This window comes from Choloepus didactylus, chromosome 1, assembly GCF_015220235.1.
Source record: "Choloepus didactylus isolate mChoDid1 chromosome 1, mChoDid1.pri, whole genome shotgun sequence".
NCBI classification, from domain to species: Eukaryota; Metazoa; Chordata; class Mammalia; order Pilosa; family Megalonychidae; genus Choloepus; species Choloepus didactylus.
The window spans coordinates 211,788,185-211,814,899 of record NC_051307.1 but is presented as its reverse complement, the minus strand read 5'-3'; the positions used below and the strand labels follow the sequence as shown (position 1 = coordinate 211,814,899).

Below are 26,715 nucleotides of genomic sequence, written 5' to 3'. Positions count from 1 at the left end.
TGTACAGATTCCTTCTTGAAACACTCAAAATTGTATACCATGGTTCTGAGTCTTTTAACCATTTTTATACTCATTTTATTCTAAAATCTTCCTGTGGTTGGAAGATGCCCATTCCCCAAGGAAGACAATTACCCCCCAGTTAAAGAGAGCCACGGTAATCATGCAGTGCAATTCATTTCACCATGAACTAAGAAAACCATTATTTCCTTCCATGTAATATTTGGGGTTATCTCCTTAGAATATCTGGGGCATGGATTTTGGTCAGGCTGCTGAGTGGATATATGGGGACACCAAAAACACACACTTCCCCCTATTTATGGTGGCTATGCCAATAACTCTGTCACTTCAAGAGGGGGTGGTCACCTAGGTCCCAATGCTGGCTTCAAGTTATTGTCGTTATCTAACCTTTTCATGGGAAGAATTTCCTTGCAGAAGTCTAGAAATCTCACCTGGGATTTATAACTCGATTGGATTTTGCATTTCTTTTTACTTTTCAGATCTTCATGTTTTCCTGCTTAAATCTCTAAAACTAATTTCACTTGGACTGAAATTATACAATTCTTGCAAAAACTTCCTTTCTTAGGGTCACACAACTCTGAGAAACAGTAAAATAATATCAGGTTGAATCATGGAGCTCTCCAGGGGTTTTAACTTGACTATCTGTCCTCCAAGTCCAAGGGCGTTTGCTGGCCTGTTCTAGCAGATCAGCAGTTGCTCTCCCTGGTAACACATTGCCAGTGTTTTGGTGTGTTAAATCATGCACAATGAAACTGCTTTAAAAAATTATGTAATTCAAACTAGACTTGGTCTTAATTTATTCTCATTAGGGCAGTTAGAGAGTTAGCATCTGGGTGTGTCCAGGGACAGCTGACCTCCAAATCCCTGTGATATCAGAAACCCTGCAGAATTTCCCGCTGCCGCCTGCCTAATTGTCCCCCAGCAGAAGGCTCCATCATGCCCTCTGGGGTGGACCACACTTCCGAGTTCGTCAACTGTCAGGAAAAAGGAAAGGCACAGGAGAGATGACCAAATGCCAGAGCTGGCTCTGGGGTGAGGACGGAGCCTAAATTAGGCGGACTAATTTCCTCCCCAGGGTGATAAAAACAGGGGCTCCTGAAGGCTAGCCCATTTCCTTGGGGAATGAAACTTGTGATCTTCAGTTCCTCAGAGAAGTGAAAGTAGCAACCAGGAATCCAGTAATTCCTGTTATCTGCAGGCTTTATAAGTCAGCAGAGCTCAGGGAAGCGCCAGGATCCTGGCTCTCAACCACCACTGTGTTCTCACCAAGCCCTGAAGCCGGAGGACTCCTGCGATGTCGCGGACACTGGGGCCCCTGCTTCTCCTCCTCCTCACCATCAGCAGTGCCTTGGCCCTGAGGATCTGCTCCTTCAACGTAAGGTCCTTTGGGGAAACCAAGAAGGACAACGGGGAGGCCATGGAAGTCATTGTCAAGGTGAGCCCCCTTCCCTGTCACCACGATAGCTGGACACCCCTTGTGCTCTCTCGGCCGCCTTCAGACTTTGGGTCTCTGGAGGAATTTAACTCAAGTCAGCCCTTGGAGGCGAAGGCTGCAGCTGGCTTGGAATTCTGTAACAACAATGGCAACAATTACAATCTGTGTAACTGTTACCTCTCTGTACCCTGTGTCATCCTCCTTAAGATGGGGATAATAGTGTCTCCCTCACAGAATTGTGAGGCATATAGGAGTTGGTAAATGCAAAGCTCTTAAAACAGAGTAGGGCTCATTGTGAGTTCCAGGTGAGGGTTGGGTATTATGGATTCTTTTTACCATTTATTGAATGCGTGTGTCATGCACTTTACATACAATTTCATTTCATTATCCTTATGAGGACAGATTATTATTCCCGATGTAGAGGTTAAATAACATCATGGAGCTGGTGAGTGGTAGAGCTGGGAGGCCAGCCCAACCTAATCTTACCTTTTAACCACCAATGCAACACAACATTTCCCTCTCGCCTCTCCCTCCTTCCTTCTCCCTCCTTCCTTCTCCCTCCTTCCTTCATATTTCTCTTTCTCTTTCTTTCTTTTCTTCTCTCTCCCTCCCTCCCTCTCTTTTTTTCTCTTTTTCTCTCTCTCTTTCTCTCATCCTCCCGTCTCTCCATTCTAATCTTTCTCTCCTCTCAGGGAACACTTTCCTTGGGCGATACGACTGATGCCTGGGATGGTGCTCACAGTTCTCTGGAGTTGGTTGACTCTATCCCACAGGTTAATTTATTTTTGATGCTGGGAATTAGAAACTTTCCTAGGGCTCTGATGGGAGTGGTTTTACCTCAGAAAACTCCAGAGGCGCCATGGTGTGGTGGAAAGACGATGAGTTTTAACACCAGGCAGCCCGGGTTCAGTTCCCACTTGCCAGCTGAGTGAGCTCGGGAGTTCCCTTCACCTCTCTCAGCCACCAGTTCCATTCACGAAATGGGGCTGCTTTCCCCACAGCCCCTGTTGGCTGGGAGAATTCCAGAAGCATAAGGCCCACGGCAGGCCTGCGACAAGGCAGGTGTTCACAGCTGAGAGCTGTAGTTGTTATTAGGCAAAGTAGAGTCGAGTGAAGACTGACAGGCTCTGTTCTCACTGAGATGATCCTCCCAGCCCAGGTTGGCCCTGCCCTTTGGATGGTGAAATAATTATTTAGATGTTGTTGTTTAGCCGTGACAGCCATGCCAAGCCTGTGGGAAGCATGGCTCCCCAGCTCAAGAGGGAATTCTGACATGCAAGGAAACTATTTTCCCCACTTCCTCACACAGGGCCCCATGGAGCCTGAGTCTCTGTTGAGTTCCCATCACCTCCCTCACTTGCTCAACCCAGGAAATGTCACCACAGTCTTAAAAGGCTGTCTTTTTGTCCCTTGGTGAGTCCATGGTAGGTGGCCTACACTTGGCATCTCCCCAGTGTGGTCATGCCCTAGGGGACCAACTGCTGGGCAGCCCATCACACCTAACACCAAGAGTGTCTCAAGTCTTCATCAAGCCCTCCTTACCTTCCCCATGGCTGCAGACACATCCTACAAACAGAGGCCCTCCCCAAACTCTGCTAGAGTCACCCCCAGAGTGTTTACAGCCAAACCCAAATCCCAGGCATTCTGAATAGTAATATTTTTAGGGTCTGTTGACTGAGCACCTACTCTAGGCCAGTCATTTTATATTTGTATTGGATACCATGAGCTATGTGACCTTACCCCCATTTTGTAAATGAGAAAAGCAAGCCTCAGAGAGGTTAAGTGACTTGTCTGAGTTTTATAACTAGCAAGGGGAAGAACCAGGATCAAACCCAATTTAATAACCCAGTTTGATAAGTGGAAATGCCTTTCCCACTCTTCCACACTTGATTTACCACTTTGGAGGTGAGCTCTGCAGCATCCTGCTGTCGTCATGACTACCTTCATTAGGAAGGTTGGAGAGTCCAGGAGGCCTGCGTTCGCCTTCTTGGGTTTGCCGACAGCACCGTCCTCCAGATGCCATACCCCGCCTGGTGTTCGGTTCTTTAGCTTGTGCCCTTAAACAGCAGACCTCATTCATCCAAAAAATACTTACCGAAAGTACACTATGTGCCAGCCATGCTTCCAGATACTGGGGCTACCGACGGTGGATGTGGGAGGCATTGTCTTCATTTTCTTACCACTTAGAGCACATGATAATTATTTCAGGACTGCTTGCTATATCCCAGGTCCTTACTGTGAGTGTAAGTTGAATCTTCTGAGTGATACGTAAATCTGAACCTATTTTGCGGGATGGAAGCCACCCATATCATCAGTTTTGTGGTCTGATTTTGCATTAGAAGTATTTCCCATGTTGTTAATAATTCTTTAAAACATGACTTTCAATGCTGTAGAATGCTTGCTCCTGTGTTTGCAACATACTTGATTTAAAGTTTTCCTATTTGGGGGTACTTAAGCTGTTTCCAATTTTTTACTGCAATGCATCTTCCTCTTTGATCGGTACAAGCAATAAAACTAATAATATTAATTTCTTGAGTGCCTCCTATATGGCTGGCACTAAGTACCCACTTAATCCTCCAGCAACCCTGTGAAGGACTATCACCCTCAATTTATAGATGCGGTAACTGAGGTGCAGTGAAGTAGTGGATTTTTTTTTTACAGTAGAACACATTCCTCAAATTGGGAAGACTGGATCCAAGGGTATCTACATTTTTAAAGATTTTTTGATACATCCTCTAAAGTGCCTTCCAGAAAGGTCTGACAGCCACAAGTAACTAAATCAGCAGGCTGGCTTAATGAAGGGCTTCCAGCTCTCCCTGGTGAACCCTGCATGGCTAATGCCATGGATTTCAAACAAACCCACTGTCCTCTTTCCCAGTCACTCCCTGGCTGGGTCCCCAGCCTGGGGCAGCTTTTGAAAGGCTGAGCCCCCAGTTGCCAGGGAGGGAGGTCCTGGATGAGTGAGCACTGCTGGCTCTGCCCTCTCTGCCCTTCTGGAGACAGAACAAGAATACATGCTCTGCAGACAGAGCGTCAGTGGTATTATTCTCCTCCATGTCTATGGTGGTTGTGTGAGAGGATAAAATTAACCTTAGGGATGCCCTATCCCTGAACAACAAATTCTGTGGCATTGACCTCACCAGAATACACAGAAAGGCCCCAGTGGTCACCAAGGTGCATGGGCTTGATCTGCACCCTGGTCTCCAGGCTCACTTGGAAGGAGATGCTCCTGTGTTCTTTGCCCACTGAGCCCCTTCTCACCTTTCAGGGCCTCTTCAAATGACACTTGTTCCTTGGAGCCTTTCTTGATCCTCCTAGCAGAAGAAATTAATTATTCCTTCAAACTCCCACAGCTTATGACTCTTATTTAGCACAAATTTGATTTGCCTCACATTACAGTTAGTTGTTTCCATTTGTCTCTCTCTATAGTGAGGGCAGGGACTGTATTTAACAGTTCAGCAGGGTTTGCTTTGGAGTCTCACAGACCTGGGTTCGAATCCTGACTCTGCCACCTATTGGCTGTACCACCTTGAGCTGGTCACTCAACCACTCTGAGCTTGGTTTTCTGCTTTGTTGGGTGAGCCAATAATCATAGTCTCTTATAGGGTTGCTGTGAGGCTCAGAGGAAGCTCACAATACATGCTAGTTCTTGGCAAGTGCCTTGGGAACTAGCAAAACTATGAGGACATTTTCCTGTCACCGATACCCTCTAATGTGTCCCTTTTGAGTTGGCACCTTAAACTGCTTGCTGAATAAAACATTAACTTCTTCACCCCAACCTTGTCCTTACTCAATTATTATCATTATCTTTATGCCTCTTTATTTCTGCAGCATCCAGCACAGTGCCTTTCCCTTACTAAGGGTTTAATAAATATCTCTTATTTTAGTTGTAGTTGATCAAGCAAAGCTGAGAGGTAGAATTTGCAGGGGTCATGACAGTGGGCTCTGGACTTGGATTGCATAGATTCAAATTCTGCCTCAGCCGCTTTCCAGCTGGATGATTTTGTATAACTTTCTTAGCTTTCCCTGAACTGCAGACTCCTTATCTTTAAAATGTACTTAACAGCACCTATCTCAGAGAATCTTTTCAGGGAAGAAATAAAATTAATTTAATAAAGCACCCATGCAATACCTAAAATATAATAAATGCCCAATGAAAGATTCTATTATTAATAATAATTATTATATTGTTGTTAATACATGGCCTCACACGCTTGGGCATTCTCTCACTGCAGGTCATCAAACGCTGTGACATCATACTGCTGATGGAAATCAAGGACAGCAACAACATGATCTGCCCCATGCTGATGGAGAGGCTGAACAGGTAAGGACGGGGGCCAGGCCCTCTGTCATTCAAGGTCAAATGCAAGCCCAGGGGAACTGAAACTTAGAGTGGGGCCACACGTCGCCAGAGCGGCCCAGGATTCCAGCTATCAGCCACAGTGGTGAGAACTTTCAGCAGGCTGGTTTTAATATGTTTCATAAAGTGAAACGGGAAAAACGTGAGGAGTCAGGACAGAGAGAGAAACGAAAGCAGACAAAAGGCTGGGCTGAGAGGTACCATCATAAAGAGAAGATTGAATGCCAACAATAGAAGAAAGGTTCAATAAAATTATATGTCCACTGGCAGCCATTAAATATGCTTGCTACAGAGGAAATTAGAGCTCTGTATTCCAGCATGGAAAGATGGCAGCGGTAAATTGCAGAAAGCAAGTTCAGAATTGTAGGTAGAGTAGTCCATTTCAGTCATCACATTACATTGTACGTGAATAAGCACGTGTATGTGTTTGCAAAGCATGTGTTTGTGTTTGCATGGGTGTAGAAAAAAGACTGGATGGATGACCTCCAAACTGTTAATAGTGGTTACTTTTGGAGGGTGGGATTGGAGGCCAGTATGGGGCTGGAGGGGGCAGTCACTGAAGAAGTGGGAAATATTTGCTTCTTATTTTCTATTATTTTACAAGTCTGAATTAATTTCATAATTTAAAAATCAATAAAAACAAAAAAGTAATGCCCATCAAATAGTTTTAAATGACACTGGGTGACATTTATGATTTATATTCTTTCTCAAAGAATGATCAGTAGACCCACTCACCTGAAAATCACCCCAGAGAGTGAGTTAAAAATGCATATTCATATGCCCTAGATCTATTGAATGAAAATATCTGTTACAGAGGAATCTGTATTTTAACAAGCTTTCCAGGTGATTCTGGTACACTCTAATTTTTTAAAACCTCTAGTATAATGTTTCTTTTGCAGATGCAACAACAAACTAGGTACACAATAATATGTACCATGTAGCTCAATTCTGTTAAAGAAAAAAGCACATGTAAAAGATCCAAAGAAAATGCACCAAAATATTGAAAGTGGCTATCTCAGGGTACAAATTTACAAGGAATTTAAATGTAATTTCTTCTATATATTTTCTGTATTTTCCAAGTTTTCTACAGTGAAGATGTTACATTTTCCCCCAGTCTTTTTCTTATGAACTATTTCAAACATACTTAAAAGCACAGAGATTATTATAAACAGCCATGTGTTCACCTCCCAGATTTAATAAACAGCAACATCTGGCCAATATTATACTTTGATAATTAAGAAAAGTCACAATATTTTTAAAAATACAGGGCAATCCAGACTCAATATGTATGGGGAGGAACAGCTGTGAACACTGTCCTTTACACAGGGGCCTCTTGGACTTGCCCCACCCCTGCCTGGACCTCTGTTTCTCATCTGAAAATAACTGGTTGTAGCAGAGCATCTCTTTTTGAGCCTCGGCTAATCCTCTGTTTCTGAATTCATCTTGGATTCTGAGAGAGTGTGGTAGGGGTTAAGAGCCCAGGCTCTGCTCAGACCACCTGGGTTTGGATCCTGGCTCTGCCATGACCTCAGGCAAGTTACCGAAGCTCGCTGAGCCTCGTTTTACCTGTCTGTAAAATGGGGCTAATGATAGAACCCACTTTCCTGAGGTTTTGTGCTAATTAAATTAAATCATGCATGTAAGTGGTTTAATGGTGCCTGGCATATAGCAGTACTCAATAAGTGCTAGCAGTTTCTTATACCAGTGAGGGGAAGGGAAGGAAGCATTACAAGGACAGGTAATGGTCCAGGGTGCCACATGATAACCAATTAGAGCCAGGCCTCCTGTTACCCAATCTGCAGGTGCTTTCTCATGCACTCTCCACAACAACCCTGTAGGGTAGGTACTATTACTGCGCCCCATGTAGCTGAGGGAAAGGAGACACAGCGAGGAGGAACCTGCCCAAGGTCACCAGCCCATAAGTGGCTGAGCCTACCTTGGAACCTTTGGAACCTGGGTCACTCCTGACTCTAAAGCCTACGCTTTATTCTGACGCCACTCAGCTTTCCTTGGAGGGGCCCCAGTCAGTTTCCAGGAGTGTGGAGGACTGAGGGGACAGGTGAGCTCCAGACCTCTCCCCACCATTGGTATAGGGCAGATCTTTCCACCACACAGGCCTCAGTCTTGATGCTCCCTAACCTGCCTAGACCGTGCCATGGACCCGAGGCAAAGCCAAGCCTGTTTATTCATCCCCTTATCCCCCATAAGCCAAGAAGGCCCTTGGTCACCTTGCAGCTGAGTCACTGCAAGAAGTTTGCCAGTCCAGGCCTTGGCAGGCTAGATTCAAAGCAGGAACAGCCTTCCCAGGTGGGAAGCCCAGCTGGATCCATGGTCCACACATCTGGGGCCCCAGTGGTGAGTCTGCTGTCAAACACACATCAGAGGTACCAGGGATTTTGGTACCCCCAAATACCCCTTCTGTTTCTTTCCAACCAAATCTGAGAATATGCCACAGCGGTAGATGTGCCCTAGAACATTTTGTGGGCAGATGGAGTGAAACTGTGTCAGGCTGTAACCACGGTGGAGTTATCAGCTGGTTTGGCAAACACTCAGAGAGACTCAAGTTTCCCTAGTGTAGGTGAGGGGTGGGGTCATCTGTATCTCCAGCCCCCAGAATATAAACAACTGACGGGAAATCACAGTTCCCAGGCTTATGAGAAATTGCCTGGTGATTTTCAGAGAAGGAGAAAATGCTCAATTAAGATGTTACTAAGAATCTATGATGTAATAAATGCTCACGAGCAGCGCATGGATGGGGTAACCCCAAGAGGTTTACTACACCGGGAATTATGAGCTGCAGCCTCAGCCGTGGACCAGAGAGGGATCTGGGACTGATTCTGATTTGAATTGCCTATGGCCTGCAGGCTCAAGTGTGTGGGCTTGGGAGTGAATCAGAACTGGGTTCAAATGCCAGTTTTGCATTTGCAGGCTATAATTTACAAGGACAAGAAATAATAGCTCTAAAGATCCCGGCTGGTGTCACATCGCCAATCAACCATGACCCTTCTTATCAGACTCAAAGAAGGTGCCTTAGTTTCCTAGCTGCTATGACAAATACCACACATGCGTTGGCGTAAACAAGAGGAACTTATCGGCTCTTGGTTTCAGAGGCTAGAAGTCTTGCTTCCTCACTGGATAATTTGTGGGTTCCTCAGCTTTCCCATCCCATGGCGACATCTTTTTCTTCCGGTTCCATTGACTTTGGTTTCAGGCTCCTTCCTGTGTCTTTCTCTGTTTCTGGATTTCTTCTACTTGCCAAGGACTCTAGTAATCGGATTGAGGCCCCCCTCATTCATTTGGAACACACCCTAGCTAAAACCACATCCTCAAGAGATTCCATTTACAATGGGCTCTCAAAAACAGGAATGCAGACTAAGAACAAGAAAAGGTGTTTGGGGGAGGACATAGTTCAACCTACCACCGAAGCAAGGATGCTGATGAACAGTAGCCCTTCCACAGGATGCCGGGGCATATGGAAGCAGATTGGAGAAGGGAGGACATATGCAGTGTGTGAATATTTATTCTTTAAGAAGCAACGTGAAATCTTTATGTTTTATAGAAATTCAAGGAGAAGCATAACATACAGCTACGTGATTAGCTCTCGGCTTGGAAGAAAAACATATAAAGAACAGTATGCCTTTCTCTACAAGTAAGTATAATCTATGCTTCCTGGAGGATGGCCCATTTATAAATGATGACTGTGAATTAAATCAACATGCCTTTTTTTTTCAAAACCTGATTTTCTTCTTGCAGCAGTTCTCAATATTGATCAAAATAATTGCTGTCAAAATTGGGTCTGATGCAAACTCTTCAAGCTAGAAAAAACAAGCAGCTTCCTTACACCTTACTTGTTGACTGGATCAGTGGTTTCCTTGGCTCAGGGGTCCTTTCTTCTACATAGCCAAGTCCTGGTCCAGGAAACCTGAGCTTCCCAGCATTGCTGACTCTTGAGCTTCATATTCTTGGTTCCTTCCTGCTAAATGATTCTTTTTTTAAGTCTGCACATTAACTTGTGGGTGCTTCAGATAATGAGTATGGCTCAGGCCTGCGGTTCCCAAAGGGTCTTGGCCACTGAGAAGAGTTGACCCAGCCTTGCTCTCGAGGAAAAATCCCTTCCAGCTAACAAAGTCATAGAATCCTAACGAAGCCATGGGAGCCTTCTTTCTTGAAAGAAGCAAGAACACAGAACTGACTTTGTTGAGAGGGCTTCCTCTTTTCTCTTTTAGGGAAAAACTGGTGTCTGTGAAGAGAAGCTACCTCTACCACGACTATCAGAATGGAGACGCAGATGTGTTTTCCCGGGAGCCCTTTGTGATCTGGTTCCAGTCACCCTACACGGGTGAGACCCTTAGGCCCCTCCCACCCATGATGAGAGTGGCCAGATCTCCCAGTGACCCCAGGAGTGGGCAGCAGCCCCGAATGTGAGCCCCCAGCTCATAGGCAGGGGTGGGGATCCAGGGGGAGAAGGAGAGAGAAACCCCAAAGGACGTGCTCAGAACGTGACAGCTACACTTAGCAGATGGGCAAGGCACGGGTTCCTGGTAGAGGAAGGTTTTTAGACTCTCTGCACAAGACCACTTTATTTTTAAAAATAACTTTTATGGGTTTTTTTTTCCTGATTATAAAAGGAGTACAAACTGACAAGACTTAATTTTTCAAGTTAGAAAAAAAATTTTTCCCTAATCCCAAAGCCAAATAGGCTCATTATTTTTTTACAAAAAAAAAAAAAACAAAATGGGAAAATTAAAATACCCGCAATGCCAGCAAGGAACACTGTCTAACAGTTTCTCTTACCCCTGAAGGGCAGGTGGGAGAAAAGAGGCTTTCATTATGAAAAATAAGCCACGTAATGACCCTGACAGCATTCAAATCCCAGCCACTGGCTGGAACCCTCTGGAAATGGGGGGACCCAGATGATGCAACTTGTGCCTTCTGGAGGGAGATCCTGCTCCCCACCGAGCAGTGCTCCTGTGACTTTGACAGGGGAAGTGTGTGACCTCCCCTCTCTCCTGTCCTCAGCTATCAAGGACTTTGTGATCATCCCCCTGCACACCACTCCTGAGACGTCCATTAAAGAGATCGATGAGCTGGCTGATGTCTACATAGATGTGAAACGCCGTTGGAAGGCTGAGGTGACAGCCCACTGTGTTTGTCCAACTCCCATCTAGCAGGAGCAGAATCTTGTCCTCGAGTGGGCATGACTCCCAGGGAAGGATGAGGGGGTCAAGGCTTGTGCAGGCCACCATCATGTTATAGTCTCATTATAGGCCCTAGATATCCCGCTTGCTAAATCTGCCCTGATACCATCCATGTGGGTCAGGGAGTTCATATACTGCACCACTAATGATGGCTGCCAACGTTTACTGGGTGAATAGCTCATGACAGGCACTGTTCTGAGGCTTGGCATGCACAAGTCTATTTAATCCTTCCAATAACCTCATGAGGTAGGTCCTTTTATCAGTCCCTCTTTGCAGTTGAGGAGGGTGAAGCACAGAGAGGTCAGGAAACTTTTGGTTTCAAGTGACAGAATCTCAAACTGGCTCATAAAAAGGGGGAACAAATAATTGGCTTGTGTAACTGAAATGCCTATGAGTAGTTCAGGCATAGCTGGATCCAGGACTCAGACAATGTAATCGGGGCTTGGTTTACCTCTCTCCTCTCTCCTTCCATCTCTTGGCTCTCCTTTTCTCTGGGTGGGCTCCATTCTCAAGCCAGCTCTAATCTTGAGGTAGCAAGATGGCTGGCAGCAGCTCCAGGCCAACTGACAAATTCTCTTTCCCAAAGTAAGATAAATGCCCTGGGATTGAGTCTCATTGGCTCTGATTAAGTCACATGTCCCTGAGCCAATCACTGTGAACCAGGGGGTTGAGATGCTGTGATTGGCTAATTCTGTGTCAGCTCTGCCAAACCTCATGGGCTTAGTGGGGCGAGGGGAGGCTTCCCAAGGAAACTTGTGGTGCTGTTTTCAGCAGGAGGAATACATCCTCCATCCCTCTAGGCCTCAATTATTTCCTCTTCTGGAAAACAAGGATGCCACCACCTGTGGCCATGAGGGTCCATGAAAGCTCCTGGCAAATGTGGAAGTGCTCCAGGGAGCTCTTCTTCCACACATCTTGCTCCTCCTTTAAGGATATGACTTCCCCACCCCCCTTTTTTTCTCCGCGGTTCTCTGCTCAAAGTGCAAAATGGGCCAAGTGACATGTGGACACATTTGCTCAGAGTAGGGGCTTGGAGAACACAAGGAGTGCATTTCATTGCTTTTTGGTAAATAGCAAGGCAAAATGAAGGCTCATTCATTTCTTCTTTCCTTAAGTTATGAATGCATTCATTCATTCAGTCTGCAAGAATTTATTGAGCTCTAGGGAAGCGTTAGTGGTGCAAAAGGGATTCAGAGGGGAATTTTGTGCTTCAGCGAGGCAGATCTGGAGACAATTCTTGACTTCACCACTTGACCTCCCAGTTCTGTGACCTTGAGCAAGTCTCTTAATTCCCCTGATCACAGTTTCTACAGCTGTGAGGCGGGGCTAATGGTCCCTTCTACCTCCTAGTGCTTGTTGTGTGAGAGTTAAAGTAAATTTTACAAAAAACTTAACCTTGGGCCTGGTACATAGAGAGTGCCCAGTAAATCATGCCTTTTATGAGTAAGAAGTTATAATCATTCAGTTTAAGGGTGTCATCCTGCCCTCGAGTGCACTCGTCAGTCTCAAGGGGAACCATCATCGCAGCGGTCAAATAAAATGTTTCTGAAGAAAACTCTAAAGTCAGCAATAACCCCAAACCTTAGCACAAACCAGGAAATCCGGCCCTTCCTCTAGATTGAACAGGCAAAATTCTGTTCCAAGTGCCCTGCAAGAAAAAACACTCCCATGACAGAAAGATTCTGTTGGTGGCCTCGGGGTGGAGGTGGACAGCTCACTGTAAGACTCTGTTCCTTCCCACCCCTACTCCCCACCTTCTCTAATAGATAGAATTTCCACAGGAAAAGGGCCCAGGTTCAAAACAGTGGGACAGAAGGAGCGGAGGCAAAGCCGTCAAATATACCACACATGTTCATTTTTCTTGCTTGGAGGCAAAAGGCATTGATTCATTCTTATGTTTATACCCTGCAATAATTCAAGCCAGAGACAAAAGAAGTGTGGGAATACATGAGCAGGATTCTTTCATCCCCGTCTAACTCTGTACGCTGGATTATACAGATGCTCGCTGAGTAAGAGCAGGAAGGAGCAGCTCCCCCACACACCCTCCTTCCCACTAAGAACACCCTCCCCTGTACGCGCCCGCCTGTCAAATACTCATCAAAACTGTGACTCAATTTTACACCGTGGCCCCTCCTTTTCAAAAGCAAAAAGAAATGGAGACAGACCCCATTGTTTCCTGGGCGTGGGAGGCAGAGTCATGGTTAGCAGTCCCGAGCCAAAGCATTCTGCAGCAACGTGAAAATGGTTCTTTCAGAATTTCATTTTCATGGGCGATTTCAACGCAGACTGCAGCTATGTCCCCAGGAAGTCCTGGAAGAGCATCCGCCTGAGGATCGACCCCAGGTTCGTTTGGCTGATCGGGGACCAAGAGGACACCACGGTCAAGGGGAGCACCAACTGTGCATATGACAGGTATGAGCCTCTGCCCGGACCTCTGCTAGGTAAATAGCAGGGCAAAATGAAGACTCATTCATTTCTTCATTCCTTAAATTATGAATACATTCGTTCATTCAGTTCACAAGAATTTATCGAGCATCTATTAAGCGTTGGGCTATGGGGAAGCGTTAGTGGCACAAAAGGGAACCAGAGGGGAATCTTGTGCCACGAGGCTTTCAGTGCGGCAGATCTGGGGACAATTCTTGACTTGTCCTGTGGTGCCTTGGTGTGGGTTAGAAAATGTGCCCCCCTTCTGAGCAGACAAAGCATCGCCAGGGCACACTGGTTGCAGAACAGGCAGTTAGATTTCAGAACTGCATGACCAAATTGCAATGGCTTTGCACACTGTAGCTTAGCAATGATAAGCACGCGCTCTAGAGTCAGGCAGCCCCGGGTTCAAATCCTGACTCTACCACTTACTATGTCTGTGACCAAAAGATTTAAGCTCTCCATGCCTTAGTTTCCTCACCTGTAAAATGGAGATTGTGACAGTCCCTCATTCATGGAGATCTGATGAGGATTAAGTGAGGTAACATATGTAAAGCTGCTAGTACAGACATTGTATAAGTGCCTGATACATTCACTGGCTGCGAATTATTCCATCTCCAAGATATGCCACAAATTATTCACCCAATCTCCTGTCGTTGGGCATTAGGCTATTTCCAATGGTTTGCTGTTATAAATGCTGCTGCAATGAACATTGGATATATGCTATTCCAGTTTGCTAATGCTGCCCTTTTGCAAAACACCAGAAATGGATTGGCTTTTATAAAGGGGTTTTATTTGGTTACAAAATTACAGCCTTAAGGCCATAAAGTGTCCACGGTAAGGCATCAACAAAGGGTACCTTCTCTGGAGAAAGGCCATTGGCATCCGGAAAACCTCTGTTAGCTGGGAAGGCACATGGCTAGCATCTGCTTGCTCCCAGGTTGCATTTCAAAATGGCATTCTCCAAAATGTTGCTCTCGGGCCATTTTATCCTCTCTTAGCTGCAGCTGCTCTGTGTCTGGGCCTGTGTGGCTCTTTTTAAAGTACTCCAGTGATCCAATAAAGACCCACCCTGAATGGGGGGGGGGCAACACCTCCATGGAAATAATCCAATGAAAGTTCTCGCCCACAGTTGGTTGATTCACATCTCCATGGAAACACTGAACCAATAGGTTCCAACCTAATCAACACTAATACATCTGCCCCCAAAAGATTGCATCAAAGAATATGGCTTTTTCTGGGAGACGTAACATATACAAACTAGCACATATGCCTTTTGTGCATAGTTGTATGAATTGTTCAGGGTAAAATCCTAAAAATGAGACCAGTCAAGGCAAGGGTATTTATACTTTTAAAGTTTTTGTTGCACATACCTAAATGCAAACAAATGCATTAACATAAAACATTCCCTTGTAACTGTGAGGGCTCTTCGGGGATTTTCAAGTGGCTTTCACCTTTACTCCTTAATTCAGGAGCAAGGTGGGGGTGCCTGAAACATGTGAACATTAGCGAGCTTCTGGTGCAAAGCAGAGACCACAGACTGGGAAAATCGTCGGAGCCCTGGTCTCATGGGTGGCCGCAGTTCCCAGCGCTCACCCTGCTGCCGAGGAAGCACAAGGGGGCCGTCTGTGAGAAACAGTTCCCACTTCTCAAGTTTTGAGGTCTGGCTTTCATTTCCACCCCATGACATCCTTTGTTCCTCTTAGAGCTTTCAGGGCTGGCGTTTGCCTCGCTCCAGCTCTCAGAAGTGGAAACAGCCCTAGCATTGGGGGCATCAGAATCGAGGTGGGGAAGTGTGCAGGAGGCTTAGCTCCCAGACTGCAGCCTCACCCCCACCCCACCCTGTTTGAGGGGCTTCCAGCAAAGCTCGCTGGAGACGGCCACGTGCCAATCACACAGGCCCATTGTGTGACCTTGGGCAGGTCAAGTCCTTTCCCTGACTCCATTTTTCTTCCCTGGCAAATGAGGGGGGATGATAAAAAATAACGGTGTAGAAGAACAGTAAATCACAAGGAAAGTGTTCATAATAGATCAGATGAGGTGGGGAAACAGGTTAAAAAAAGTATTTACTAAAAGGACCACATATTTTATAAACCTATATGCCAAATGATGGATTACATGTGATTTATTTTTCATTTTATTTATTTATTTATTTTTAAATTTATTTAAAAATTTTATATACAAGCTAGGATGATCTGTTGCAATCAAATGATTCGGCTATTTTTATTTTTTTTTTTTTTACAAAACAATTCGTACATTCAATTGTTCACAGTACCATTACATAGTTGTACATTCATCACCTAAATCAATCCCTGACACCTTCATTAGCACACACACAAAAATAACAAGAATAATAATTAAAGTGAAAAAGAGCAATTGAAGTAAAAAAGAACACTGGGTACCTTTGTCTGTTTGTTTCCTTCTCCTATTTTTCTACTCATCCATCCATAAACTAGACAAAGTGGAGTGTGGTCCTTATGGCTTTTCCAATCCCATTGTCACCCCTCATAAGCTACATTTTTATACAACTGTCTTCAAGATTCATGGGTTCTGGGTTGTAGTTTGATAGTTTCAGGTATCCACCACCAGCTACCCCAATTCTTTAGAACGTAAAAAGGGTTGTCTAAAGTGTGCGTAAGAGTGCCCACCAGAGTGACCTCTCGGCTCCTTTTGGAATCTCTCTGCCACTGAAGCTTATTTCATTTCCTTTCACATCCCCCTTTTGGTCAAGAAGATGTTCTCCATCCCACGATGCCAGGTCTACATTCCTCCCCGGGAGTCATATTCCACATTGCCAGGGAGATTCACTCCCCTGGGTGTCTGATCCCATGTAGGGGGGAGGGCAGTGATTTCACCTTTCAAGTTGGCTTAGCTAGAGAGACAGGGCCACATCTGAGCAACAAAGAGGCATTCGGGAGGAGGCTCTTAGGCACAATTATAGGGAGGTCTAGCCTCTCCTTTGCAGCAACCGTCTTCCCAAGGGTAAAACCTATGGTAGAGGGCTCAACCCATCAAACCACCAGTCCCCTATGTCTGTGGTCATGTTAGCAACCATGGAGGTGGGGTAGGCCAATACCCCTGCATTCTCCACAGGCTCCTCAAGGAGGCACTACATATTTTTTTCCTTGTTTTTCTTTTTTTTTTTTTTAACTTTCCTTTCTTTTTTAAATCAACTGTATGAAAAACAAAAAACAAAAAAAATACAATAAAAGAACATTTCAAAGAGACCATAACAAGGGAGTAAGAAAAAGACAACTAACCTAAGATAAGTGCTTAACTTCCAACATGTTCCTACTTTACCCCAAGAAAGTTACCTAATATAGCAACATTTCTGTGAACTTGTTCCTACTATATCCATCAGAAATTAACAGACCATAGTCATTCCTGGGCATCCCCAGAATGTTAAATAGCTTATCTGTTCTTCTTGGATTATTGCTCCCCCTTCCTTAATGGCTCTCTATTGCTAGTTCCCCTACATTCTAGATTATAAACCATTTGTTTTACATTTTTCATAGTTCACGTTAGTGGTAGCATATAATATTTCTCTTTTTGTGCCTGGCTTATTTCGCTCAGCACTATGTCTTCAAGGTTCATCCATGTTGTCATATGTTTCACGAGATCGTTCCTTCTTACTGCCGTGTAGTATTCCATCTTGTGTATATACCACATTTTATTTATCCCCTCATCTGTTGAAGGACATTTGGGTTGTTTCCATCTCTTGGCAATTGTGAATGATGCTGCTATGAACATTGCGTGCAGATATCTGTTCGTGTCACTGCTTTCCGATCTTCCGGGTATATACCGAGAAGTGCAATCGCTGGATCGAATGGTAACTCTATATCTAGTTTTCTAAGGAACTGCCAGACCGACTTCCAGAGTGGCTGAACCATTATACAGTCCCACCAACAGTGAATAAGAGTTCCAATTTCTCCACATCCCCTCCAGCATTTATAGTTTCCTGTTTGTTTAATGGCAGCCATTCTAATCGGTATGAGATGGTATCTCATTGTGGTCTTAATTTGCATCTCTCTAATAGCTAGTGAAGCTGAACATTTTTTCATGTGTTTCTTGGCCATTTGTATTTCCTCTTCAGAGAACTGTCTTTTCATATCTTTTGCCCATTTTATAATTGGGCTGTCTGTACTATTGTCATTGAGTTGTAGGATTTCTTTATATATGCAAGATATCAGTCTTTTGTCAGATACATGGTTTCCAAAAATTTTTTCCCATTGAGTTGGCTGCCTCTTTACCTTTTTGACAAATTCCTTTGAGGTGCAGAAACTTCTAAGCTTGAGGAGTTCCCATTTATCTATTTTGTCTTTTGTTGCTTGTGCTTTGGGTGTAAAGTCTAGGAAGTGGCCGCCTAATACAAGGTCTTGAAGATGTTTTCCTACATTATCTTCTAGGAGTTTTATGGTACTTTCTTTTATATTGAGATCTTTCGTCCATTTTGAGTTAATTTTTGTGTAGGGTGTGAGGTAGGGTCCTCTTTCATTCTTTTGGATATGGATATCCAACTCTCCCAGCCCCATTTGTTGAAAAGACCATTATGACTCAGTACAGTGACTTTGGGGGCCTTATCAAAGATCAGTCGGCCATAGATCTGAGGGTCTATCTCTGAATTCTCAATTCGATTCCATTGATCTATATGTCTATCTTTGTGCAGGTACCATGCTGTTTTGACAACTGTGGCTTTATAATAAGCTTCAAAGTCAGGGAGTGTAAGTCCTCCCACTTCGTTTTTCTTTTTTAGAGCGTCTTTAGCAATTCGAGGCATCTTCCCTTTCCAAATAAATTTAATAACTAGCTTTTCCAAGTCTGCAAAGTAGGTTGTTGGAATTTTGATTGGGATTGCATTGAATCTGTAGATGAGTTTGGGTAGAATTGACGTCTTAATGACATTTAGCCTTCCTATCCATGAACATGGAATATTTTCCATCTTTTAAGGTCCCCTTCTATTTCTTTTAGTAGAGTTATGTAGTTTTCTTTGTATAGGTCTTTTACATCTTTGGTTAAGTTTATTCCTAGGCACTTGATTTTTTTAGTTGCTATTGAAAATGGTATCTTTTTCTTGAGTGTCTCTTCAGTTTGTTCATTTCTAGCATATAGAAACATAACTGACTTATGTGCATTAATCTTGTATCCCGCTACTTTGCTAAATTTGTTTATTAGCTCTAGTAGCTGTATCGTCGATTTATCAGGGTTTTCTAGATATAAGATCATATCATCTGCAAACAATGACAGTTTTACTTCTTCTTTTCCAAATTGGATGCCTTTTATTTCTTTGTCTTGCCGGATTGCCCTGGCTAGCACTTCCAGCACAATGTTGAATAACTGTTGACAGTGGGCATCCTTGGCTTGTTCCTGATCTTAGAGGGAAGGCTTTCAGTCTCTCACCATTGAGTGCTATGCTGGCTGTGGGTTTTTCATATACGCTCTTTATCATATTGAGGAAGTTTCCTTCAATTCCTACCTTTTGAAGTGTTTTTATCAAAAACGGATGTTGGATTTTGTCAAATGCTTTTTCAGCATCTATTGAGATGATCAATTGATTTTTCCCTTTCGAGTTTTTAATGTGTTGTAATACATTGATTGTTTTTCTTATGTTGAACCATCCTTGCATGCCTGGAATGAACCCCACTTGGTCATGGTGTATGATTTTTTTAATGTGTCTTTGGATTCGATTTGCAAGTATTTTGTTGAGGATTTTTGCATCTATATTCATTAGGGAGATTGGCCGGTAGTTTTCCTTTTTTGTAGCATCTTTGCCTGGTTTTGGTATTAGATTGATGTTAGCTTCATAAAATGAGTTAGGTAGTGTTCCATTTTTTTCAATGTTTTGAAAGAGTTTGAGTAAGATTGGTGTCAGTTCTTTCTGGAAAGTTTGGTAGAATTCCCCTGTGAAGCCATCTGGCCCTGGGCATTTATTTGTGGGAAGATTTTTGATGACTGATTGGATCTCTTTGCTTGTGATGGGTTGGTTGAGGTCTTCTATTTCTTCTCTGGTCAGTCTAGGTTGTTCATATGTTTCCAGGAAATTGTCCATTTCCTCTACATTATCCAGTTTGTTGCCATACAGTTGTTCATAGTATCCTCTTATAATTTTTTTAATTTCTTCAGGATCTGCAGTTATGTCACTTTTTTCATTCATTATTTTGTTTATATGGGTCTTCTCTCTTTTTGATTTTGTCAGTCTAGCTAGAGGCTTGTCAATCTTGTTGATCTTCTCAAAGAACCAACTTTTGGTGATATTTATCCTCTCTATTGTTTTTTTGTTCTCTATGTCATTTATTTCTGCTTTAATCCTTGTTATTTCTTTTCTTCTACTTAGTTTAGGATTGGTTTGCTGTTCATTTTCTAGCTTCTTCAGTTGATCCATTAGTTCTTTGATTTTGGCTCTTTCTTCCTTTTTAATATATGCGTTTAGTGCTATAAATTTCCCCCTTAGCACTGCTTTTGCTGCATCCCATAGGTTTTGGTATGTTGTGTTCTCATTTTCATTCGTCTCTATACATGTGATTTTTAAAAGATTAGTTTATTATGTTCCTGCTCTGAATTTTCTATGTTTTCCATCACAGCATGTGTAGATTTTATGACTTTTAAAAAGCCATAAAAATATTTTTGGTAAGGGAAGTTAGATGAGATGGTCTCAATTCCAGTCTTTATTCTGTGTTCAAATATTTATTTATTGAACACCTACCATGTGTTGAGCACTGGTGGGCATGCAAAGACGCCCAGGTCTGGCCCATGCACTGGACGAGCCTCGAGGGCACATAACATGAATTGGTGACTCACTGCACACATAGCTAGAAGAAGTCGAAAACCAGAATAAAACACAGGAGAGCCTTAACTACGTTGTCCTTTGCCAGCTGGGTCTGAACGAATGGCCTTAACAAATCCTCAACCTGATATATGAGCTTAGTTTTGAGTTGCTTTAAAAATTAACAGTGTGTCAAAGGACATTATCAAGAAAGTGATCAGACAACCTACAGAATGGGAGAAAATTTGGGGGAAACATTTATCTGATAATGGCTTAGTATCCAGAATATATAAAGAACTCCTACAATTCAACAACAAAAGACAAGTGACCCAATTGAAAAATGGGCAAAGGACTTGAATAGACATTTTTCCAAAGAAGATACACAAATGGCCAATAAGCACATGAAAAAATGCTCAATATCATGATCTGTTTTAGTTTCCCAGCTACTAAAACAAATACATGCAATGGATTGGCTTAACAACAGGAGTTTGTTAGCTCATGGTTTAGAGGTTGATGGCTGGCTTCCTCCCGGGGTCGGGATTTCCTGGTTGGCCAGCAATCTTGGGGTTCCTTGGCTTTTCTGTTACATGGTAATGTGCATGGTAGCATCTTCTCCTTTCTCTCCTGGATTCCATTGACTTCTAGCTTCTGGCTGCTCCCTGTGGCTTCCTTTTCTGTGTCCTATTTCCTTTGTTCATAAGGACTTCAGTCGTGTTGTTAACTAATAACATCTTCAAAGGTCCTATTTACAAATAAGTTTACACCCACGGGACCAGGGGTTGGGACCTGAACATGCCTTTCGTGGGGGACATGACTCAACATGAGCCATTAAGGAAATACAGGTCAAAATCATGAGATACCACACCCATTAGGATGGCTATTATTTTTAAAAATGGGAAATAGCAAGTATTGGAGAGAATGTGGAGAAATTGGAACTCTCATGCATTGCTGGTGGGAATGTAGAATGGTGCAGCTGCTGTGGACATCAGTTTGGCAGTTCCTCAAAAGTTAAATTTGGAATTACCATATGACCTGGCAATTTCACTTTTAGGTATATATTCCAAAGAGTGAAAGCAGGGACTCAGACACTTGTGCACCAATGTTCATAGCAGCACTAGTCACAATAGCCAAAAGGTGAAAACAACCCAAGTGCCCAACAACAGATGAATAGATAAACAAAATATGGCATATCCTTACAATAGAACATTATTCAGCCATAGAAAGGAATGAAGTTCCAATAAATGCAACAGTGAGCCTTGTTTTCGATGAGTCTTGAAAGCATTGTGCTGAGTGAAATAAGCCAAACATCAAAGGACAAATATTGGATGATTCCATTTATACAAAATATCCATAATAGGCAAATTCACAGAGACAGAAAGTAGACTTTCTGAAGGGAGGAGGAGGGCTGAGGGGAGGAAGAATGAGAAGTTATTGTTTAAAGGGTGAAGAGTTTCTGTTTTGGGTGGTGAAAAAGTTTAGCAATGGAAAGTGGTGATGGTAGCACAACATTTTGAAAGTAATCAATGCCATTGAATTGTACATGTGAAAGTGGTTACAATGGGACATTGTATGTTATATATGTGTCACCACAACAGCAACCAAAAGTTAAAGATGGGGATGTTGATGAACCCAAAATCTGCAGTCAGAATCACGGGAAGGTTGGTGGATATTCGTGATATTCATGAAACGGCGGTTTGACAGCTCGTGTCATTCTTCGGTCACTCGGTTGGAACCATGTAGCACCGGACTGCATCATCCCTCTTGGGCTACATTTGAGTCCATGTTTCCAAACTCTAGTCATTTAAGTGCCACATTCCCATTTTTTTTTTTGTCATTGCTGCAAAACCTGTACTATTGTTTTTCTTTATATTTTTCTTTATTTGCACTCCTGAAACAAATTACTTTTAAATTAAAACTTCATGATATTGGAGACTCAGGCAAGATGGCGGCATAGAAAGGAGTGGAAGCTAAGTAGTCCCCCTGGAATAACTACAAAAAACCAGAAACAACTAGTAAATAATCCAGAATAACTGCGGGGGGACAAACGAGACCATCCATTCATCATACACCAACCTGAATTGGGAGGAATGCCCGAGAACACAGCATAAAATCTGTAAGCAAAACCTGTGGAACCAGGTCGGGAGACCCCCTCCCCCATAGCCCGAGCTGTGGAGCCTCATGGTGCCACAGAGACGCTCTCTCCCAGCAAGCGAATACAGCTCAGCTGAGCTCCAACTGGGGTTTTAAGTAGCGAGTGTGAACTGCTCACTACAGGTACGCAGCCCCAAAAAACAGACAGAGGCTTTGGGTGATGACTGACCTGGGAGAGCCGTAGGGTTGCCTTGGACTGGGTCTGAAGTGGACTATCTGTTTCTTTTTTGGCTCAGTGGAGAAAGCCCCAGTCATTTTCAGTTTCCAGGGCTGTGACTCGGGGAAGGATGAAGACAGCACAAGCAGAGAGAGAGACCATTGAAATGCTAATGACCTCCACCTGAGGGGTCTGTCTTCTCTAGGAGGAAAGGGGTGGGGCCCTTTCCATTCAGAACCAGACCCCAGAGCCTGGGGGAACACAGCCATACCTCCTCAAACCAGTCAAGAATTATAGGCTAACAGGCGTCACCTGCTGGGCAGAAAAGCATAGTGACCCGAGGCATCAAAGGGTGGAGCAATTTTCTAAGACACACCTGCAGGGAAACCAGATACTGAATATTTCTTCCCTCTGGGGCCTGAGCCTGTTCTGGTCCGGGAAAACCTGATTTGGATAACCAAGGAAACCATGCCTAGACAACAGAAAATTACAACCTACACTAAGAAAAACAAAGTTATGGCCCAGTCAAAGGAACAAACGTACACTTCAACTGAGATACAGGAATTTAAACAACTAATGCTAAATCAATTCAAAAAGTTTAGAGAAGATATTGCAAAAGAGATAGAGGCTGTAAAGGAAGCACTGGACATGTATACGGCAGAAATCAAAAGTTCAAAAAACCTACTAGTAGAATCTATGGAAATGAAAGGCACAACACAAGAGATGAAAGACACAATGGAAACATACAACAGCAGATCTCAAGAGGCAGAAGAAAACACCCAGGAACTGGAGAACAAAATACCTGAAAGCCTACACGCAAAGGAGCAGATGGAGAAAAGAATGAAAAAATATGAGCAACGTCTCCGGGAACTCAAGGATGAAACAAAGTACAATAATGTACGTATCATTGGTGTCCCAGAAGGAGAAGAGAAGGGAAAGGGGGCAGAAGCAATAATAGAGGAAATAATTAATGAAAATTTCCCATTTCTTATGAAAGACATAAAATTACAGATCCAAGGAGCGCAGCGTACTCCAAACAGAAGAGATATGAAGAGGCCTACACCAAGACACTTAATAATCAGATTATCAAATGTCAAAGACAAAGAGAGAATCCTGAAAGCAGCAAGAGAAAAGCAATCCATTACATACAAAGGAAGCTTAATAAGACTATGTGCGGATCTCTCAGCAGAAACCATGGAGGCAAGGAAGTGGTGTGATATATTTAAGATACTGAAAGAGAAAAACCACCAACCAAGAATCCTGTATCCAGCAAAGCTGTCCTTCAAATATGAGGGAGAGCTCAAAATATTTTCTGACAAACAGGCAATGAGAGACTTGTGAACAAGACACCTGCCCTACAGGAAATACTAAAGGGAGCACTACAGGGTGATAGAAGACAGGAGTGTGTGGTTTGGAACACAATTTGGGGAGATGGTAGCACAACAATGTAAGTACACTGAACAAAGGTAACTATGAATACGGTTGAGAGAGAAAGATGGGGAGCATGTGAGACATCACAAGAAAGGAGGAAAGATAACGACTGGGACTGTGTAACTTGGTGAAATCTAGAGTATTCAACAAATGTGATAAAATGTACAAATATGTTCTTTTACGAGGGAGAACAAGCAAATGTCAACCTTGCAAGGTGTTAAAAATGGGGAGGCATTGGGGGAGGGATGCAATCAGCATAAACTAGAGACTGTAACTAATAGAATCATTGTATTATGCTTCCTTTAATGTAACAAAGGTGATATACCAAGGTGAATGCAGATAAGAGGGGGGGATAGGGGAGGCATATTAGACACTTGACATTGGTGGTATTGTCTGATTCTTTATTCTATGATTTAAGGTTATTTTTCCTTTTGCTGCTTCCTAGCTGTCTTTTTTTTTTTGTTTCCTCTTTTTTTGCCTCTCTACCTTCTTTGACTCTCCCTCCTGCCTTGTGGAAGAAATGTAGATGCTCTTGCTTAGTATGAGCAGCATGTTCAATTAGGATGAACTTAAATGTTTGGAAATGAACACGGGTGTTGGTAGCAAGATGTGAGAATAACTAACAGCGCCGAATGGTGTGTGGATGAGGTGGAAAGGGGAAGCTCAGAGCCATATATATCACCAGAAGGAAAGTTGGAGGTCAAAAGATGGAAATGTATAAAACTGAATCCTATGGTGGGCAATGTCCATGATCAACTGTACAAATACTAGAAATCACTTCGTGAACCAGAACAAATGTATGACAAAAACAATTAGAAGTTAATAATAGAGGGGCATATAGGGAAGAACTATATACCTATTACAAACTATATACTACAGTTAGTAGTATTTCAACATTTTTTCATAAACAGTAACAAACGTACTATATCAATACTAGGAGTCAACAATTGAGGGGGGTTGGTTAGGGATAGGGGAGGTTTAGAGTTTCCTTTTCTTTTTTTCTTTTTGCATCTTTCACTTTATTTCTTGTCTGGAGTAATGAAAAGTTTCTAAAAATTGAACAAAAATTAAGTGTGATGGATGCACAGATGTATGAGGGTACCCAGGGGCAAGTGATTGTACACTTTGGATCTTTGGATAATTGTATGGTATCTGAACAATCTCAATAAAAATGAAAAAAAAAAAAAAAAAAAAAATTAATGATATTGAGGTAAATAGGAAGATGATCATTTGCCACAACTTGAAGGCTTATGTTGAAGTTAAAAATAAACCCATGTAACAAATGTTCCATATCAATGCAAGGTTTTGGTGGTGAGATGGTTTATGGGTATCCTGTATTTTATGCATGATTGTTCTGTAAACCCTTGACTTCTCTAATAAAGAAAAAAAATGAAGAAGGAGAAGGAGAGGGAGAAAACAATGGAGGGGATGGGAAGGTAAAGGGAAAAACCAAGCATTATTCACAATTGCCAAAAGGGAGAAGCCATACAAGTGCCCATCAATCAACGAATGGACAAACAAAATGTTAAAAAAAAAAGAAAGAAAAAAATACAGTGAAAACTGAACAGTGTTTAATTCTGCCTTAATTTTCTTGCCTGCAGAATGCTCGGATCCTGTGGTCTGCTCTTTTGTCAAAATGGGTACATAGAGAGGTATTAAAAATGAGTCAGCCCCTAACAGAGAGTTTTTCCAAAACCTCATTGGGAAAATTGAAAAAATAATTGTAAAGGGAACAACAACCTTCTCAGTACATAAGCCATTGAATGTGATGTGGTGTCCATGTGTCATGTAAAATCTCCTCTAATCCCACCAGGGGTCCCTGCCCACAGTGGGAAATGCTGTCCTGGTTCTCACAGGGCCAAGGTGAGGGCTGATTCTATTTAGCAGCCTTAGGGAGTGCCCTGGAGGGTTAGAAGCTTAGCAAGGTGTGGACTGTGAGCACCACAAGAAATGGCCAGAGTGCTCAGGCAATTCCAACTGTGAAATACAGGCCTCAGTTGAATCCCAGAAACCAGCAGGATGCACTGACTGTGACTGCCTTCCCTCCCCTTGCTCCAGGATCGTGCTTAGAGGGCAAGAGATCATCAGCTCTGTGGTCCCAGACTCAAACCGCGTCTTTGACTTCCAGAAAGCTTACAAGTTGACAGAAGAGGAGGTGAGCTGCCATCTTGTCTTTCTTGGGAAGGTGGGTTGGTGCCACCCTTCGAGGTCAACATTGAAAACGCAATTGGGCCATTGGACCTTGAGCCTCAATGCCTGTGATCTGTGATTTGAGCATCTGCCCAAATTTCAGATTGGGCTGCTCTGCAGATGATGCTCTCTAGAGGGTGTTCTGTTGGGTGACTTCAGGCATTTCATCTTCCTCCCATGAGTCTGAATTTGCTCATCATGAAATAATTTGTCAAATAATCTCCCAGGCATCTCCTAATTCCCCAATTGGTCTCTCTTTCCTCCTTGCAGGCTCTAAATGTCAGTGACCACTTTCCAGTTGAATTTAAACTACAGTCTTCAACAGCCCTCACCAACAGCAAAAAATCTGTTGCTCCAAGGAAAAAAAAAGCCAATCTTTCCTAGATACAAGAGTGCCATTTATATAACCATTTCTCGCCTCTAAATAAAACAGCTCTAACAGGTATAAACTGCTCCCTGCACTCAGGAAACAAGACTGATCCAACAGCTTTCATTTTTCAACTTGAATTTAATCCACCCTGAGCCAAATTCCTAGGGCTCCTATGTCCCTGAATTGTCCAAAAATAAACAAGAGGTTTTTGTGGTCCAAAA

The 26,715-nt window shown here is 43.1% G+C and overlaps 1 protein-coding gene across 1 annotated transcript; it reads left to right on the top strand.

Annotated features, from left to right (window-relative positions):
- Positions 1–1,075: 1,075 nt before the first annotated feature.
- Positions 1,076–26,715, top strand: DNASE1L3 (deoxyribonuclease 1 like 3). Its single transcript, XM_037799004.1, has 8 exons — positions 1,076–1,453; positions 5,689–5,777; positions 9,373–9,462; positions 10,040–10,152; positions 10,833–10,945; positions 13,266–13,423; positions 25,993–26,089; positions 26,395–26,715. The coding sequence occupies exons 1-8, from the start codon at positions 1,313–1,315 to the stop codon at positions 26,506–26,508; spliced, it is 915 nt and encodes a 304-aa protein (XP_037654932.1). The 5' UTR covers positions 1,076–1,312; the 3' UTR covers positions 26,509–26,715.

Bases quoted from the DNA above. Each gene is read 5' to 3' on its own strand.
- DNASE1L3 (XM_037799004.1), top strand. From the start codon at position 1,313: ATGTCGCGGACACTGGGGCCCCTGCTTCTCCTCCTCCTCACCATCAGC. The intron at 5,778-9,372 runs GTAAGGACGGGG...TATGTTTTATAG, and splicing joins CTGATGGAGAGGCTGAACAG to AAATTCAAGGAGAAGCATAA. The intron at 13,424-25,992 runs GTATGAGCCTCT...CCCTTGCTCCAG, and splicing joins ACCAACTGTGCATATGACAG to GATCGTGCTTAGAGGGCAAG.